A 16937-nucleotide genomic window follows, 5' to 3' on the forward strand; every position below is an offset into this window, starting at 1 on the left:
GGTATTTTTCAAAGAATCACGAGTCATTTTCTTCGCCGGTGAAATCGTGCCATCCCGGAAACGTTTTGTGGATCGAGTCAACGACAAACGCCTACAGGGTTTGTCTCCTGATTGGGTTAAGTGCAGAAAGACCCCGCCCATCTTAGCCCCAGATGGTAGAAATCTTAGCCCCAGATGGTAGAAAAGGTAATGATATAGTTCGATATTCATGGTGAAATGAATACGTTCATGGTTTTAGGTAATCACTTAAAGAGATACTGATAGTGTCAGCTGGGACAAATTTAGAGTTTTGTGATTTAGGGTACATCATAAGATAGATTTTTATGCTCAGAATTCTAAAATATATATGGTATGGCACTTAAAACAAGTATTTATTTAACTTTAAAACATATGTTAATCACGTCATAAATTGTTGCGGACCGGAAGAAATTTAGAAGATTTCCTACCTAATAGTTGTTTTGATAAAATAAAATGAATAAAAAGTAAAAAATATAAGATGTTGCTCCTACGTCTGAGACTGTGACGTAAGAGCGACAATTAAACAAGAAGACCACGTTATGATTTGAAAGCTAGGATTTCGATTCCAATGTTGTATTAGTGCGAGGGGTAAGACACTCTGCGAACTCGGTGTACACTACCGTACCTTTAACAGTGCTAAATGCACGAACTCGATGTACAGATTATCTGAGACTGTCTTACCCCTCGTATTAGGGTTCTCCATAAGTGCTAAAACTATTTTTGAAAATCTCAAAGTTAGGCTTGATAAATTTTGGTCTCTCGGCTCGCTCTAGTAGCAAACTAGCAACCATTATAAACATCTACCGGCAAATGACGTCAATAGGTATCCAAGAAATGCAGGGAAGGCTACCCTTCCATATAAAAACTTCAATTTGATAGTAAATATTTATTTTATAAGAAAAATCGTCATTACTATTATTAATATAATTATCTATTTATATAATTCACGGAAAAATTACATACACAAAGAAAATTCTGACACTATCTCCTTAAGCAAATCCGGAGACAAGCGATTGTCGTTCACCTGATAAGTAAAACATATTAAGTATCATAATACAAAAACTCGTGAAAATTAGAAACATTATCACCAAATTGATATATTACTTATTTGTACAGAGAGCCAGGACATACTCATACCAACATACAAGCGGTATATTTTAAGGCGCGCGATGCTTAATATTTCAATATAGGAGGGCTCGTTTATTTTCGCATGCATCTCTTAAAGAAAAAAATGCGCGCGAACTATCAACTTTAGCCTTACAAATAAAACTAACACAAACCAGTGACTATTTTATTCAGTGACTCGCGCATGCGCGTGGGTGGAAGAGAGCGGCATTTATTGAAACGCCTATTTCGCGCTAGACCTTGGCAATAAAAATAGAAAAGTTTCAAAACGTTGCGCATCAAAACAACTTTTGAACAGCCGCACACGAAACTCCACCCATCCCCGCGACTGAAGGGCACCGTGGTTAATGCAGTTCGCAGTGGCGTAACTAAGGACCCGCAGACCCCGCGACCGCGGGTGGGCCCTTGACATTTTCACCAAATAGGGGGCCCATTCGCTTTAAGTATTGATTTTAAATTTATTTAAATTTTTAAATAATTAAAAAATTATGCTTTAACTATTGGTAAAAATGTAGAAATCTGGCCCATTTTCAGAGAACTTGTAAAAATGGGGGAAATAAAAAAAATTGTTTTTTTTTTTAAAGGGCCCTTTTGATATCCTGCGAGGAAGCCCAAATTTTGTCGTTACGCCACTGGCAGTTCGATACATTCAACGTAGAAATGATTAAATTTATGATACAACGAAACATTTTAAAATAAGACAACAAAAGACGCAATTCGAAGTTCTAGGGCTCGGAAACGGGAAAGATTGAGAACAGCTGTACTATGTGTCCGTTTCCTAGAGACCTCGACACGATTCCCATCCATTCACAATTTGTCTTAAAACTTTAAAACAACAAATATACGCCGCGCTGGGCACCTGGTCTTCCAATGTTTTGATAATACGCACGCGAACCCACCAGAAACGTCGTTGAACGGGACTATAATCCGAGGACTTATTTCGAGGCGAGAGACTTACCGTTTTGTTAACCCATTCGAGCGCGAAATACGTAAGTCCTCAGATATTAAAATTCAAAAATATCCAAACGATGACTCTGTTATTTGGGATGGAGCTGAAAAACGGGTCGGGATCGCCGGCCAGGAAAATGTCAGCCAATCACCACGGCACTCTACTTCCCGAGGTTAACATCGCTCTGGTCGGACAACGAGACGCTGGCAAGTCCGGTAAGTTTTACAAAAAATACACTCAAATACGTCTATTATATTTCATATAATTATTTATCTAATTAGCCATGACTGTGAAATATTTAACGAAAAGATTCATAACCGAGTACGACCCCGAACTTGGTAAGAAACGTTGAATCTCAAATCTATTTTTAAACCCTACCGACACTTAAAATCAAAACAACTTACTTAGCAATTCTTACTGTACTGTTTCTAAGCAAGTAGGAACCATAAGTCTATAATTATGTTTCATAAGTGTGTCGGTTATTCGACGTAATTAATGACTGATATCTGCGGGGGTTAAATAAATTTGACGTCGTACCCAAAAATATAAGCAACCTAGTGAGAATACTGAACTTAAAAATAAAATTATCACGCGTTGGTCCTACGCGTCGACACGGATTTATTAACACGCAAGGATATTCCGCTCACCTAAAACGCAAAAACGTTTGCAAATAGCGCTCTAGCTGCAAGAAAATGCAAAACTATACCTTCACGAGTGCAAAACAAGGGAAACCCCATAGACTCACGACATCTTTTGGTTGCCGTTGAAAACTAGATAGTTAGCTTATTAACATACGGTAGACGTGTATTTGAGGGTTAAGATGAATGAAACAGAAGCTATAAAAGGTTAAAATATTTTCATTTTATTATAATTATACAGTTTTGTGTGTTTCTCCGTATGATAATACAGAGCAATTGTGACGCCAGAATTATTAATTTTTCTCTAATTTGACAAGAGCAGATGCGGAAAACGCTTGATCCTAGGCGCTACGTCTAAAGAGCGTGACACCGAAGTGCTAAATAGGAGCAACAAACAAGACAAGGAGAACGCGGCTAGCCTTTAAACACGCTAACGCAGTGTTGTGTACAAAATTTATTCGAGGAGCCTTTACGCTGAACGTTTTACGGAAAGGAGGAAGACAATTTCCGAATTTTCCCCTTCGGACGGTAGCAGGCGCTAAAGCGTCAAACCAATGAAAATTGTACGCAAGAAAATCCACGACTTTTGAAGGGTTTCGTCCTCTTTTTGTGGGGTGCTGTGTTTGTTGCTCCTAGGAGGTGCCATCTAGACACGTTTTAGTCGCAAATGGTCTATACTCGAAGTTACTGTTACCTTCGACGACTACCTAAGTCGGGGATTTTCGGCCTCCGCCGGAAATATAGTCTGCTAAATTAAGTGATCTATGTTAAATATTATTTGATTAGATTTATGTGAAATTTATTGTCTGCCACTAAGATGAAAGGGCTTGTATATTTATATATATTTTCGTGAAAAACATTTTACCACTTAAAATTTAAGTACCTCAACCACCGTCATTCGTAATAATAACCGCTTTTACGTTAAAAAGATGATGGCAACCCTGTTTTAAAACACTGTAAAACTACGGACTAACGATTGGAAAGAAAACGGCTAATTTATAATAAATTAAAATGATCATTTTTCTGCGCGAGCTTGAGTGCAAAGTCCGTAAGTTGTGAGATAATATTTTATCTCTGGGTTATCTTATTGGAAAATTTGAACCTATTAATCAGATAATTAATTTACCCGGAAGTTAATTAATGATAAATGCCAGCAGCTTTAGTTGTCTCAGGTAACAATAATTTCGAGTATACAAATACAGATTCCTTGGGAATATCTAGGTGAGCCCTATTTTTCGTGCGTTCGCAGACGTTGTTACGTCTATCTTTCCCGATAGAGGGCCATTTTCAAACTTTTTGAGCCAGCCAGGGAAATTCTATGGAACCGGAATATCCCTGTGCGTTAAAAAGCGAGTTTCTATAATATCTGAGAAATGCGCAGTTCAACGAAAAATCAGACGAGAATAGACGGTAAAATAAATTCCAACGGCTTCCCAGCCTCTGAAGGGTGTTTGAATTAGGGGGTACGAAAAAAGGGGAAACGTTTCGTGACAACATGGCTGCCAGCCTCTCCGCTTCGCGACTTTAATTGTCACTGAAATCATTTCAACCGTTTTTCACGTCATTACGATTGATCTCAGTTAATAATTTGTATTTTAATTAAAAGAATTCAAGTTATAGGTAAATTTACAGTTAAACAACCATTTTGTCTAGCTTTTATTCCCGAAATATAACGGTCAGTTTACTTAGATGGCGCCACGTGCTCTACGAAGAAGCACGATTTAGATATTTGTTACTCGGCGAAAGTTAAAAATTGGCCTCTGCGCATGCTCCAATACCAGCCAATCCGGTGTTCCCTCACTGGCTAGTGTCCAGTTTTTAAGTGGCAATGACGGTTTAAAATTCCACCCCCAGGGTTATTTCTCTATGGTACTTAGACCATGGACTAATTAATGTATACATTAATTAGTCCATGCTTAGACCATCGAGAAATAACCCTGGGGGTTATTTGCCATGCTTAGACCTAAGACGTCAGCTTAGGTTTCCCTTTATTGTGACAAGTACCATTCTAATAGTTAAGTTTAAAGCCGATAGATGGAGGGGTGGTTATTGAAACTCGCTTATTAATCCATGGCCAGGCTTTTAACACTACGAATCATAAAGCACGTATTAGGCCTAATAGCATAGACCGGAGTCCGTAAAACGTGTGGTCATTCTAGAAATTGTTCTCAGTAAAAATGTCACATGTGGAACTGACATGCAAAAATATAAACGAAAACATGCTTAAAGGGAATATGGACTTCAATATTTATAGTGTATCAACTAATTTAACATTTTTGCCACCAGATTTAACAGAAGCTAGTTAAGTTAAAAACAAGCTATAGCGCGTTTTATCCGACGATTTTTCAATTAAGTTTATATACTCTCTTTAAATTAAATTACCATTAATTTATAGAGGACGTTTTTTGTCGAATAGACTGCGTAGATCATCAAGACGTAGTTGTCAATGTTATGGATACTTGCGACAAAGTAATTACATAACAGCCACAGTCTGATAACAGAGTCACCTAGCGGTCAACATTAGAAGCCTCTTAGCTGCTGGATTTCGTTTCTAAACACAAAGAGGTCAGCTTATTCCAGCAGTTAAGTAATTATATCTTCGTTGTCCGCTAGGCAGTTCTCTGTTAACTGAAAAGGCTTAGTGCTGGTAATATACTAATTTTACCCAAGAACTCTTATTTTCTCGTTTATAGGATTTTAAGAAACCCGAACGCTACCTAAAGTGGGCGGACGCAATCGCCATTGTTTATAACATAGCCAACAGAAGTAGTTTCGAAACAGCCCTCAATTATTTGGAATTTATATCAGAATACCGAGGAATTAATGAAGAAGGCGATTTCATCCTTCATTTAGTGGGCAATAAAATAGACTTGGAAAGATACCGGTAACGAAATATTTCAAACGTTTACCCATTGAATTGGGAAAAGTACCGCTAGAATGACATCGGCGCATTCGGGAGTCGTGGTTTCGCGAAACAAATTCTTATATTTCGAGTCGGCGCACCCAGCCGTAAACTCTATCATTATACGGGTGACGCCATCTATTACTTTTAAAGTACATTATTACTATATATTAAATTGAATAGTATATAGTTCTCATTTCTAACAGCGGATGGCGCCACACACAAATGATAGAGTTCTCAATTTTTGAAATTTGTTTCGTGGAAGGCAGATTCAAATTGTCATTCTAGCGGTACTATTCCCAATTCAATGCGTTTACCGGCCATATTAACGGCCCTTAAAGGGAATATAACCACTAGTATTTCTGTTGCCCCTAAAAACGTTTTCAAAACTAGGCGCTCCCTCCTAAGGCTTTTCACATTTTCGGAGCTGCTTAGTAATCGATAAAATCATAAGGGGTAAAGATCACAATCCACTGAAATATTCCCTTTAATAGTTAAGTGGATTAGTTTGTACCATTTTGCTCGCGTTCTGGAAATGAAAATAGAATCGCGTTCCCAATGGGCTTTAACAGTAAACCGGCTGAATTTTCGTCTCGGGGTACTTTAGGCCAATTAACTCTCGACATGAATGTAATCTTTTCAACCACGAACATTAAGCTGCATCATGTAGTTTTCCCTCAGTCGCTAGAATGGGTGGGGCTTCGTTATTAAAACATTGGTCACGCCCCGACGCTTAAAAATGGTTTTTATCGGCAACGTTTTGAATCTTGGCTAGTTTCATTGCCAAGGCTTAACTCTAAATTTATTTCGTAAATGTTTAAATGCATCTTTTTTAATGGACGAAAATAGGTAAAGAATATTAACAGCAAATTCATTTTTATGATAACCGAGTAATAATCTTGGCGGGTTAAATTGCCAAATCCTCGAAATGGTTGGTGGATTGAATCAACGACAAACGCCTGTCTCCTGATTTTGCTCAAATGATTACGTAAAACGCAAAAGGGCACCACCCATCCTGGCTCCTGATGGTAGAAAAGGTGATAATTTAGTTCGATATTCATGGTAGCAAAAGCGACATAAGACCCAAAAGTGTGTCAGTACGGTATAATGTTTAATGAGAGGTTGTCGCGAAGTAAAAAGAGGGAGTGGAAGAGGGGTTTGAAAATACGTCATCAAAATTTGAAATTTCCTCCACTTCAGCGCCGCCGAGTGAGGCGTTTTAGAACGTATGTCTACGGGAGAATAAATCGAAGAGATGAAATCGCGCCACACCATAGACTAAATATACCGTTGCTAGTACTATTCCATCTAGTAGGTTATGTAGTCTTTTGTGAGACTAGCTCTCAGTAAATATTTTAACGGGCGCAAAGGTAGAGTTGACACACTTTTGGGTCTTATGTCACTTTTGATGGTAGAAAGGAATAAATGCATGCTAATAAGTATGCCTCGGTTTTAATGATATCATGTTTTAATAATAAAATTTGAAATAAATATCGTGTTCGCGAGGAATGAGGTGAACTATAGATTGTCAAAGCGAGAAACGAGCGACGAATTCAAATTTTCGGTTTACATCAACGTGAAAACGTCATTAAAGGGAGTATAACCCTAGCAAGGAAAGTCGAGCTTCCGTCAAGAGTCACTCGTGGAGCGACGGTCAAGAAGGTAGTAAAAAATCCGGTTACAATAATTCTACTACTATGTTCTAGACTGTCGCGCCACGAATGAGTATTCGCGGGTCCTACATTCTCTGCTAATCTTATACTAACTTTTCGTCTGCTAACCAGCCGAAAGTCCGTTGGTTATCATAAAAAAATATTTTGTTAATATTATTTACCCATTTTCGTTCAATCAAAATGATAAGAATTAATTTTCGTACTCAGCTTTGGCAATAAAAACTGCCAAGATTCAAAACGTTGCCCATCGAAATAATTAACAAGGAGATGATCCGAGGTGATAATCACCGATTTAGTTCAAAGTCGGGTATAATGTACAGCTCCATGTAACTTGAAAAACCTGCAAGGGAAAAGTTGCGACAGGCTTTCGTTTTGCCATGATTTGGATTTTTTTCCATTGAATATAACATGGGAATTTGAAGGATTTTAAGGGTCCCCCCCTGTGAAATGCACTTCAATATTCATGGTAGAAATTAGTACATTGATGCCGAAAGTTAATATAAGTAATACGTTATGGTATCAAGGCAAGTGAGTAGCCACGAGGGATGTTTGTACGCCGGCAAACACGACGCGGGATTCGTGGAAACTAGCGCTGCTGAGGATTACGAAGACATCACGAAATACTTCCATGAAGCTGTCCGAAGTATCTTGCACGATCAGGAAACCAAGCGTCAATTCCGAACAGTGCTTATCGCCGATGAACGCGGATCTTTACCGCGAGCCAATTCCGCTAATCGAAATGTAATACCGCGAGTGGTCATGAGAATTCCCGCCGAACCCAGAACGAAAGACAAACGTCATGATGAACGATCTTCAACTCTAGAACGCAATCAGAAATTCAAACTGTTCAATAAAGGCTTTAAACTATTTCAATAGACAAATACAAAAAGGGATAATTTTTATTCAGAACAGTTATCCCAGTAGAGGCAGATTTTTAATTACTGAAAGTCTTACCAGATGACACTAACAACCTCAAATATTTGAATTTTATAAAATGTAAATTTTTATTTTTATGGCTATTTTTATCCGGAGTTTGTACATAAAACATTGCCTAAAATTGTGTTAAGAGGTGGTCATAATAAAACAGAATTTATTCACGTAGCATTATATTGATGTATTGGCTTTACTGTCTATGTTCAGTTCTCTATGTGAATCAGTCTATTGAAACTGTAAAAAGAGCTCAAAAGTATTGAGAGCGACTAAATTTTTGGCTGCCTTACAAACTAATTTTCTTCAGCAAGGGAATTATGGCTCTAGCAGATCAATATTGGTCTGAGGCACTAGGTTCACAAAAATTACATAATCGAGGCAGTTTTTAAGTCTGTTCTGTAACTTTATTTTTTGGCTTATAGGAGTACAATGAATAAACACATTTAATGTTTAAAATACACGCAAAAGTGTTTTGGGTAATATTGGGTTGTTTATACCTCCAAAGTTAAATATTTTCATCAAATTGGTTAAAAATCCTAGTATTGCAAATCTCGTTTAAATTTTGCAGCATGAAAAATTGATTTTTTAATTCCATAACTGTGGAATGCGAACAACATAATAATCAACTAATGAAATGTTCCATACGTTAAAAATAAAAATGTACAAGAAAAAAATGAAGTGCTTTCACTAACTGATGATTTTCACGTTATGAACTAGGACTCTTAAAACTGAAGGGGCAGAATAAGTGAAATATATGTCCATTGATTTTAAGAAAGGTGTGTAAATGAAAAATAGCTTTATCTCTCATTAAAAGCATTTTACTTCTTTTCCACTGTCTCGCTACTTGCTGCCTCCACTTCACCTCCTTCTTCCTTTTTGTCCTTCTTACCATCGCCACCTACACAAAAAATAACTAATACATTGGCACATTTCTTTCCCAGATTCCCAACACCTCTTTTTAGGCTTATTCATACAAGCCAACATTTTTATAACTCTTAGTTGGTGACCACAGATTGTTATAAATATAGGGCAGGGCTGTGCGAATACTCAACCAGCATCGAGTACCCGATGATTTTTGAGCTGAGATACTCACTCTACCTCCAAGAAAATTTTAAATACTCTTAGATTATTGAGCATCGTAAATTTGCCCTAATTGGTTATCGAATAAGCCACCTGTAAAACCCGACGAATTTTTTCCCACACCGACAATCTACATTATAAAACTCTAAGCCCCTTTCGTCGAATTTTTTTATGACTCATTCGCGACTCTAACGTGGCATCGCCGCATGTACACGGAGGTACACACCGAAGGTATACCTAGCGCTTCGCCTTAATACTAGGTCGTTGAGCATATTTCAGAAATCGGGTCTAACGTGACACCAGACTATTGCATAAAACCACTATTCGCACAGCCCTAATATTGATCAACTGGATCTTGATAACTAAACCATTTGAGTGGCCACTACACATTGCCGGAACTTTTTTCTCCATTCCCAAGGAGCAATTTAGTTTGCAGCCCATCTTGGACGACAACGTTAGCTGATGTGAATAGACCTTAATTAAGAGAAGACTGTCATACCTTCGGAGTCATTTCCTTCACCGGAACTATTGTCACGTCTTCTTTTGCGAGGGAATGGTCCTCTAGTGAATTTTGGAGGAGGGAGAGGATCCATACCCAAAACTTTGTGGATTTGACGGAATGCGATCAAACGAAGAGCGTACTGTATTTGAAAAAAATGCAATATTGAGTGTTAAGAGTTTTAGAAACTTTAGATTCAGTGAAATATTTTTTAACCTGAGCACTCGATGTAATATCTTCCCTATCTTGGTTAGTCAAAGCCGCTGAAGCATCAGTTGGTTCTTTCTCGCAAGGGTCCAAAATTCCTGGACCACCGGGCAAGAGAATTCCACCAGCAATTGCTTCAAAAACTCTTCGGAGAGCGTCACCAGGGCTCATGTACTGGCCTGAACTGAAGATAACCTTTTCAACCAGTAGCTCCATTGCCTTAAAATTGAAAACTTATATTAAACTGTTGAATAACCCTAGACTAATTTAGCTATAAAAGACTCTTACCCAAGTACTCATTCTACCCCAAGTTGGAACTCGTTGACACAGATCTCTCATGATGCGGATAATCATAACACAGGATTGAAGAACGCTGGCTCTAGCCTAAATATAGATTAAAGCAATCCCGAAAGAAAAGGAAAAAAAAAGCGGTTGTAACATTTTTAAGCCTTGGTGAGCGTTTAAATGGAACAACATGCAAAATCTATTTATTTTTTTTACAAGTTTTTCCTAGACAACACAACAGTCGAAGTTAACGTGAGCCAGTATTATCGAATTAAAGAAAATTAAAAAACGTAAGATGCGACCTAATAGCTGATATTAGTCAAATTTGTATTCGAGAATAAGTTACGAAACTACCAAGAAATCACCCATAGTTAACTATCGAATGTTAAAAACAAAATCAACGTATTTTGCTGGATTTAATCTTGAGAAAAGTGACCCTGTAAGACCCAACACATACACTAAAAAGTTAAAGCCCACTAAACAAACTGTTTCCTAAATAAAAAATTAGGCTAATACCGATATATTAGCCCAGCAAAACTTAAACGTAGTTTTATTTTTAACAGAATTATCCGTTGTGTTGGTCACTTTCCAGCCTCATGGATTTTTTTTCTCATAATAAGACTATGTATGACTGTCTCCCGAAATTTATCATTAAATCGATACAATTCCCTCTGGATACAGTGGCAATAAATAAAAAAATTAAGCTAAGGGTGAATAAACCATAAAATATTAAAGCAAAACCCCTCATTTAAATTTAGAATGACCACTCGCACATCCTGCATCTATGACCATGTAAACAGAGGGTTTAGTAACTACCGCGAATGGGTGCTAGATCAACTGGCTTTTAAAAAAGCTGACAGGGGTTTTTTTTGGGTAAAAGTGTGTTGAATGTAAAAAATTACTTGCAACTTAGTAAAAAATAAAATTTCTAAGAGATAAAAATGGTAGAAAAAAAAATAAATGTTTTGTGTAATGATAGAAGCACAGGGACATAAGGCTGAAAAGTAGTTGAATAACGCCAACCTGGAACCATTTGGCATGACGTAAGGCGGCCAAGGCATCTAGGCATTTCTGCCTGTCCAGCACATCTGGAGGGTCTTTAACAATCTCTAGAGAATCAAGACGGCGACTGTCATTAGCTCGCTTGCAGGGGATGACATTTTCTTGTTGGGCGGAGCGGGTGTTTGACCCCCACAAAGGAAAAACGCAAAGGTCAATAGCATTTGAACCCTGGTTTTTCCCCGTGAGTCAAAAATCCTTCCTGGTCACCCCCTACACCACAGCAAATTCACTCTCCCCTCATTTGGGGACTGAAAATACCTGCTGACACTTGGATAACAATAAAACTACACCAAGAATTAATAACAAAAACCTAACAACAAAAGCTAATTCTAAATAACCCTATCATTTTAAGGACCCATAATGAAATTTTGAAAACGGTGATATTTAAATCCAAATCAGTTTTACGTTACGGGGTACTGATATTAAAAAAAAACTAATCCTAACTACTAAACTAAAAAGGTTTCTCATTGTAATAGAGGGGAGTGTGGTCTTCAAGAGAAACCAGAGGGCCTTGATACGTAACTGGCTGATCTGAATTAACCAGAGATTAATTTAAAGTAGTGTTTAAATTTAAAACGCAAGATAAAAATATTTAAAACTATGAAAGCGTTAATTCGGCCCTAGGATTACTCCTCCGTCTTTTCAATTTTTAAAGCTAAAGAATTTTCATTCTTTTAGACGCGTTAGATCTCCGTCGTAATTATAAAGGAAACAAGTAAGTTTTGGGTTTGGACAATCATACCGCCTGCAGTTTCGGCTCCTTCTTTCTCAGGTCCATCTCGCATTACAGGCGAAGTCAACATGACTGTGATGGACACTTTGGGCTCCGTCGTAGACAGTACTTTAATGGCAGCTTCTTCTACACAGCGTTTCACCTCATACGTTTCATCAGGGCAAACCGCCTGATATGGAAATTGAATTATTATTAAGCATGTGCGAGCCTTGGTTTTTGGGTTTCAAGTCGAGCTTTGAGTATTAAAAATTTAACTTTTCAAGTATCGAGCCCAGCTTTGCAATTTTATCGAGCTTTTAGGCTAAGCTTTAAAAAGGGTTTTGAGCTTTTAGGCTAAGCTTAAAAAAGGGTTTTGAGCTTTTAGGCTAAGCTTAAAAAAGGGTTTTGAGCTTAGCTTAAAATGGGGTTCCTAGCTTTCGTGCTTAATTTTGTCTTGTGATCCCTGTGGTTGTTCATCAGAACTTGAATCACTTGTTGCACTTTTAAATCAGAATTAGCCTAAGCAAATAACTGGGGCATAAAAGCACTAGGGTAGTGCAGCTGGAAATCGCCAAACAATAAACAGACATGCTAGGTCATATGACTAACTTTTGATTTCGGTTTCGTATTTTCAATTAAGATACCAAACCAATATAAAAAACTAGTCGTTTTACATCAGTCAATAAGACGGGGCCAAGGGGTTTCAAATACTCGAAAGTTAAGCCATTGGACTCGATTTAAGACTAACCATTTTTGAGCTTTTTTACTAAGGGTACTCGGCTCGAAGCTCGATCGAGTACTCGCACATGACTATTTATTATCAAACTTTTGGTTGACTTTATCAATAATGGGAAGTTTCGAAAAAGAAACTTACAGCAAATTGTTTCGGTAAGTTATCAGCAACCCTATCGAGAAGTGTTCGGGTTGGTTTCTCAGCACACATGACCACAAGTTGAACATTATTATCACCAGTGAGAAGCAAGCCTTTAGCGAGCACACCAACTCTCATGACTCCCTTCAAAGTGCGGTTGGGCATTTGGCCAGCTTCTTCTTTGTCATCTTTATCCTTATCTTCACTAATGGCCAAAATAAATGTATTAGATGTTTTTCTCAGATGACCAATGTAGCGAGAAAACAGGGTTTTCTTCATAAACTAAGTTTTCTCACAGAAAATCAATAGCTAATACATGACATAAGACTTAATCATTAGGAGCCAGTACATTTAAAAAACTTTTCGTAACAAACCTATACCCTTCAGGGTCCGTTTCAGAGGGTTCTTTCTTTACTTCCGGTTCCTTTACAGGCTCTTTAACAGCTTCAAGAGGTGCATCCGCTTCAGCGAGGAAATCAGATACTTGCTTCAAAGCTTTTTCCGTGTTAGTAACTATCTTTTGTACCGCTCCAAGCTCTTCTTCTTTAGGATAAACTGCGGTGTGCTTAGCCATTATGTGTCTGTCATCCACAGAGTCAGGTCGGCGAGGGGGCATTGGTGGTCCCTGGAGAGGATGCAATATAAAATTAAGCCTCCGAAAGTATTTTGAGTTAAAGAACCAGTAGCGTTCGTACCGGACCCCAATCCCAGTACTGACTGACGATAAAAAATAAAGTCAGGGTGTTATTTTTTGGGAATGTATGTTTGAAGTTTGAGCTTTGGAATTGGAAAGGAGCTTATTTATAAGCCAGTATTATTCTTTCCAGCGGTGGCCTTACCTGATCCGAACAATTTTTTTTGGGGATAGCTTAACCCTCAACCCAGACTTAATTTTGACCCCGTACGAACACTATGAACTAGATATCACTTACCATATTTGGTCCAGGTCCTCTCGGTGGTCCCATAAAGCCTCGAGGTGGCATCATAGGAGGTAGCATGTGAGGATCGCGTCCGTAACGGCGGAACATTTCATAATACTCCATTTCCTCTTCGTAACGTCTTCTTTCCTCCCAATACATGCGTTCCTCTTCTTCCATCATCCTTTGGGGATCATCAAAATAGAACCTTTTGGTGCCACCACTCTCATTATTATATAAACTAATATGAGGGTATTAAATCTACTAGACAATTGAATTTTTTCCAATCAACCAAGAGAAAGTTTCAACACTGATTCAGGCATTTAAAGAAGTCTTCAAACAGAATTGAAACGGACAGGAAACAACAGTTTTGAAATAAAAATTGCTAACCTCATTTCATCCCTCCATCGTTCTTCCTCGCGTCGCTTCCACATTTCGTCCCGCATCTGTTGTCGCCTCATTCTATCTTCTTGAATCTTACGCTGCCGAAGACTAGGTTTAATATCTACCACCAAATCGGGATTGACTTTTTTCTTATATTGAAGTCTGTGCCTACGTCCTTTCATGTGCATTTCTTTAGCGTTAGGATCATTGAAACGACATTCGCACAGTTTACATTGGAAACTAATGACTTTGCCATCATCATTACGAATTTCATCTATATAGTCTTGACCTGAGAGATTTCAAATTTCACTTTTATCAACTAAAAGCAAAATTTATTTAAACTAAATAAATAAGTTTGAGCGTAACTTACCAACTGGCTGAATGTCAGCTTTGTCATCATAAGCTTCATTTTTGTCCTCTTCCATGGCTTTTTCATCATCAGCTGTTAAACCTAGTGCAGCACTGCTGTTCTCAGGTGCAGTTGTATTTAGCTTCGTTCCACCAACAAAGTTAATTTTGGGTGTTCCCAAAATTTTCTTATCACCAGTTGCTTTGCCAGTTTGTTTGGACTTAACTGTTGAAGTACTAGTAGCCAATACAACAGGTTCGGTCGATGGGATAGGTTTACCTAATTTGGTGTGCAGTTTGACTACTTTTTGATGTTTAGTTCCTCTTATATGGGCAGCGTAGGCATCTGAGCCTGTGCAAGTGACGTCACAAAGCTCGCATCGAAGCGAGGTGCCACCTCGCGAGCTAGGAGGTACAGCTCCAGCTTTCGCTGCAGCTTCCTTCTTCTTGTGCTTCTGTCCTTCTAAGTGCTCTCGGTAAGTCTATAGAATTGTAAGAAATGTTTATTACTCTCCAAAAACAATGAAAAGTCAAAAGATGCTGACCTGAGGTCCTGCACAGCTAATCTTGCATACGTCACAATAATGCAATTGTTGAGGTTTAGGTGGCTGTTTTGCTTTTTGATTTTTCATGAAGCCACCTTTCTTGAAACCAGTCCATGAGTTATTTTGACCTTTTATTGCCGATGAGGCGGCAGCACTAACACTTTGAGCTACACCAGCAGCGGTAGTCGCTCCAATTGCAGCTGCTGCCGCAGCAGCTTGTTGTGTAGTACCTACACCTCCTTGAACATACATGGAAGCTAATAACCATATAAAACCACAATTAGTAAAGCTCAGAAAACCACAGTAGCAATGCTAATAATGTACCTGGTGAGTTATATGAGGAATAACTTCCACCAGTTGAATTTGTGGAATATACATAGGATGTTGCAGCACCTTGCGTGGTAGCCGCCTTAGCAGTATTTGCTCGAGCAGTCCCATAACCCGTTGCATTAGCTGAGTAGGTAGCTTTACTGGTTCCTATAACAATTACCAAAAGGTGAAATGGACTTACTAATCAAACCAAACACAAAAATTTTCTAACCTGTTCCAGTTTGGTAGTGAGTTGTATCAGCAGCAGAATAAACTTGCGTTGCTTGTGGATAATATGACTGAGTTTTGTCATAAGTGGTCTGAAATAACATTACATTGGTTGAACGATTCTTTATACATAAAGAGAATAATCTTCTTAAAGAAATAACAAACCTGTTGTCGAGAGGCATATTGGTAAGCAGCGGCTGCAGCGGCTTGAGCTGTCTGGTAGGTATCGTAACCAGCTTGACTGGCACGTGGTGTAGCAGCAGCGTATGTCTGGGCTGTATGTTGCACAGCGTAACCAGGTGTTTGACTAGTTGGATAACCAGTCGCAGCAGAAGTCCTAATTAAAAGAAGAATAGCTTTAAGTAAGGAATGCACAAAACAATAGGGCCGGCGAGATCTTACGGAAATTGTTTTAAATATGCGAATCGCATTAATTAATAAATATATTAATATATGTGATGACAATAGTCAATTAAATACCATAACCCTGCCTCAACGTGTAGGTTGTATATTAGAGAAAAACACAAAGTAAACAATGACAAGTCGGCGCAAGGTTCCTGTTAACGCGGAGATAGGCGTCGGCCTTCAAAATTTCAATGGAACGCCATTTTGTAAGATTTACCGGCTTTAGGCCTACAAAGAGCCGTTAGACTCCGATATTTTAAATAGTATTTTCATCCTCAATCTATTAAACAACATACGAATCTCTTTCTCTAAGACATTCAAATTGCATAGAAATTACAGAAAATTTATAATTACCCAAAAGAAGTTCCAGTTGCAGCCGTATATCCGAAATAATTATTCGCAGCCATGACTGTCTCCGCGAAGAACAAAATGGCCACCGGAACACTGAGCCGGGAATTGGAATGACGGAGTTAATCACAAAGGCTTGCGGCAGGAGGGAGGAAACAATATATAAAACATAGACTGATACTGACGCGCATGTCAAGCGTACATGTTTCTCATCTCAGTTCTTAGGTTCAGAGTAGTTCAGCTTTTTTTTTTCTTTTGACAACCACACATCGGTGTCGACCCAAGGCCTTAGACACCAGCACACAATAACTCATTAATCAGGGCGAGATATGTGTAACAGCCACGCCAACGGGGGGATACGTGGGGACAGGGGTGGGGACACCCGTGGCTGAAGTATTCCGACCACCCGTTGGGGGATTGGTGGTCGTCCTCACACGGCCATCCACAAACTCTGCCTCCCGGACGCCTGGGATTACAGGAGTGAACCACTACTCCCGGTAGA

The 16937-nt window shown here is 38.6% G+C and overlaps 2 protein-coding genes across 5 annotated transcripts; one reads left to right on the forward strand and one right to left on the reverse strand.

Annotated features, from left to right (window-relative positions):
- Positions 1-1888: 1888 nt before the first annotated feature.
- Positions 1889-8400, forward strand: LOC149921385 (ras-like protein family member 12). Its single transcript, XM_090164203.1, has 5 exons — positions 1889-2307; positions 2374-2430; positions 5126-5199; positions 5424-5614; positions 7830-8400. The coding sequence occupies exons 1-5, from the start codon at positions 2172-2174 to the stop codon at positions 8179-8181; spliced, it is 810 nt and encodes a 269-aa protein (XP_090020329.1). The 5' UTR covers positions 1889-2171; the 3' UTR covers positions 8182-8400.
- A 220-nt stretch (positions 8401-8620) lies between these two features.
- On the reverse strand, positions 8621-16582 carry Zn72D (Zinc-finger protein 72D). Of its 4 annotated transcripts, none has more exons than XM_090164202.1 (16): positions 16442-16582; positions 15848-16019; positions 15687-15774; positions 15470-15622; positions 15146-15402; positions 14623-15082; positions 14259-14541; positions 13884-14052; positions 13332-13576; positions 12955-13156; positions 12111-12270; positions 11330-11415; positions 10310-10405; positions 10031-10240; positions 9815-9956; positions 8621-9133 (listed from the first exon to the last, which is right to left on the reverse strand). In XM_090164202.1, the coding sequence occupies exons 1-16, from the start codon at positions 16492-16494 to the stop codon at positions 9054-9056; spliced, it is 2856 nt and encodes a 951-aa protein (XP_090020328.1). In that variant the 5' UTR covers positions 16495-16582; the 3' UTR covers positions 8621-9053. The 4 variants fall into 4 exon arrangements, with proteins under 4 accessions (XP_090020328.1, XP_090020326.1, XP_090020327.1 ...); XM_090164200.1 differs by having other exon boundaries at positions 8622-9133; positions 13884-14076; XM_090164201.1 differs by having other exon boundaries at positions 8623-9133; positions 13326-13576.
- Positions 16583-16937: the final 355 nt, after the last annotated feature.

This window comes from Leiobunum rupestre, chromosome 11 (genome assembly GCF_980474605.1).
Source record: "Leiobunum rupestre chromosome 11, qqLeiRupe1.1.hap1, whole genome shotgun sequence".
NCBI classification, from domain to species: domain Eukaryota; kingdom Metazoa; phylum Arthropoda; class Arachnida; order Opiliones; family Sclerosomatidae; genus Leiobunum; species Leiobunum rupestre.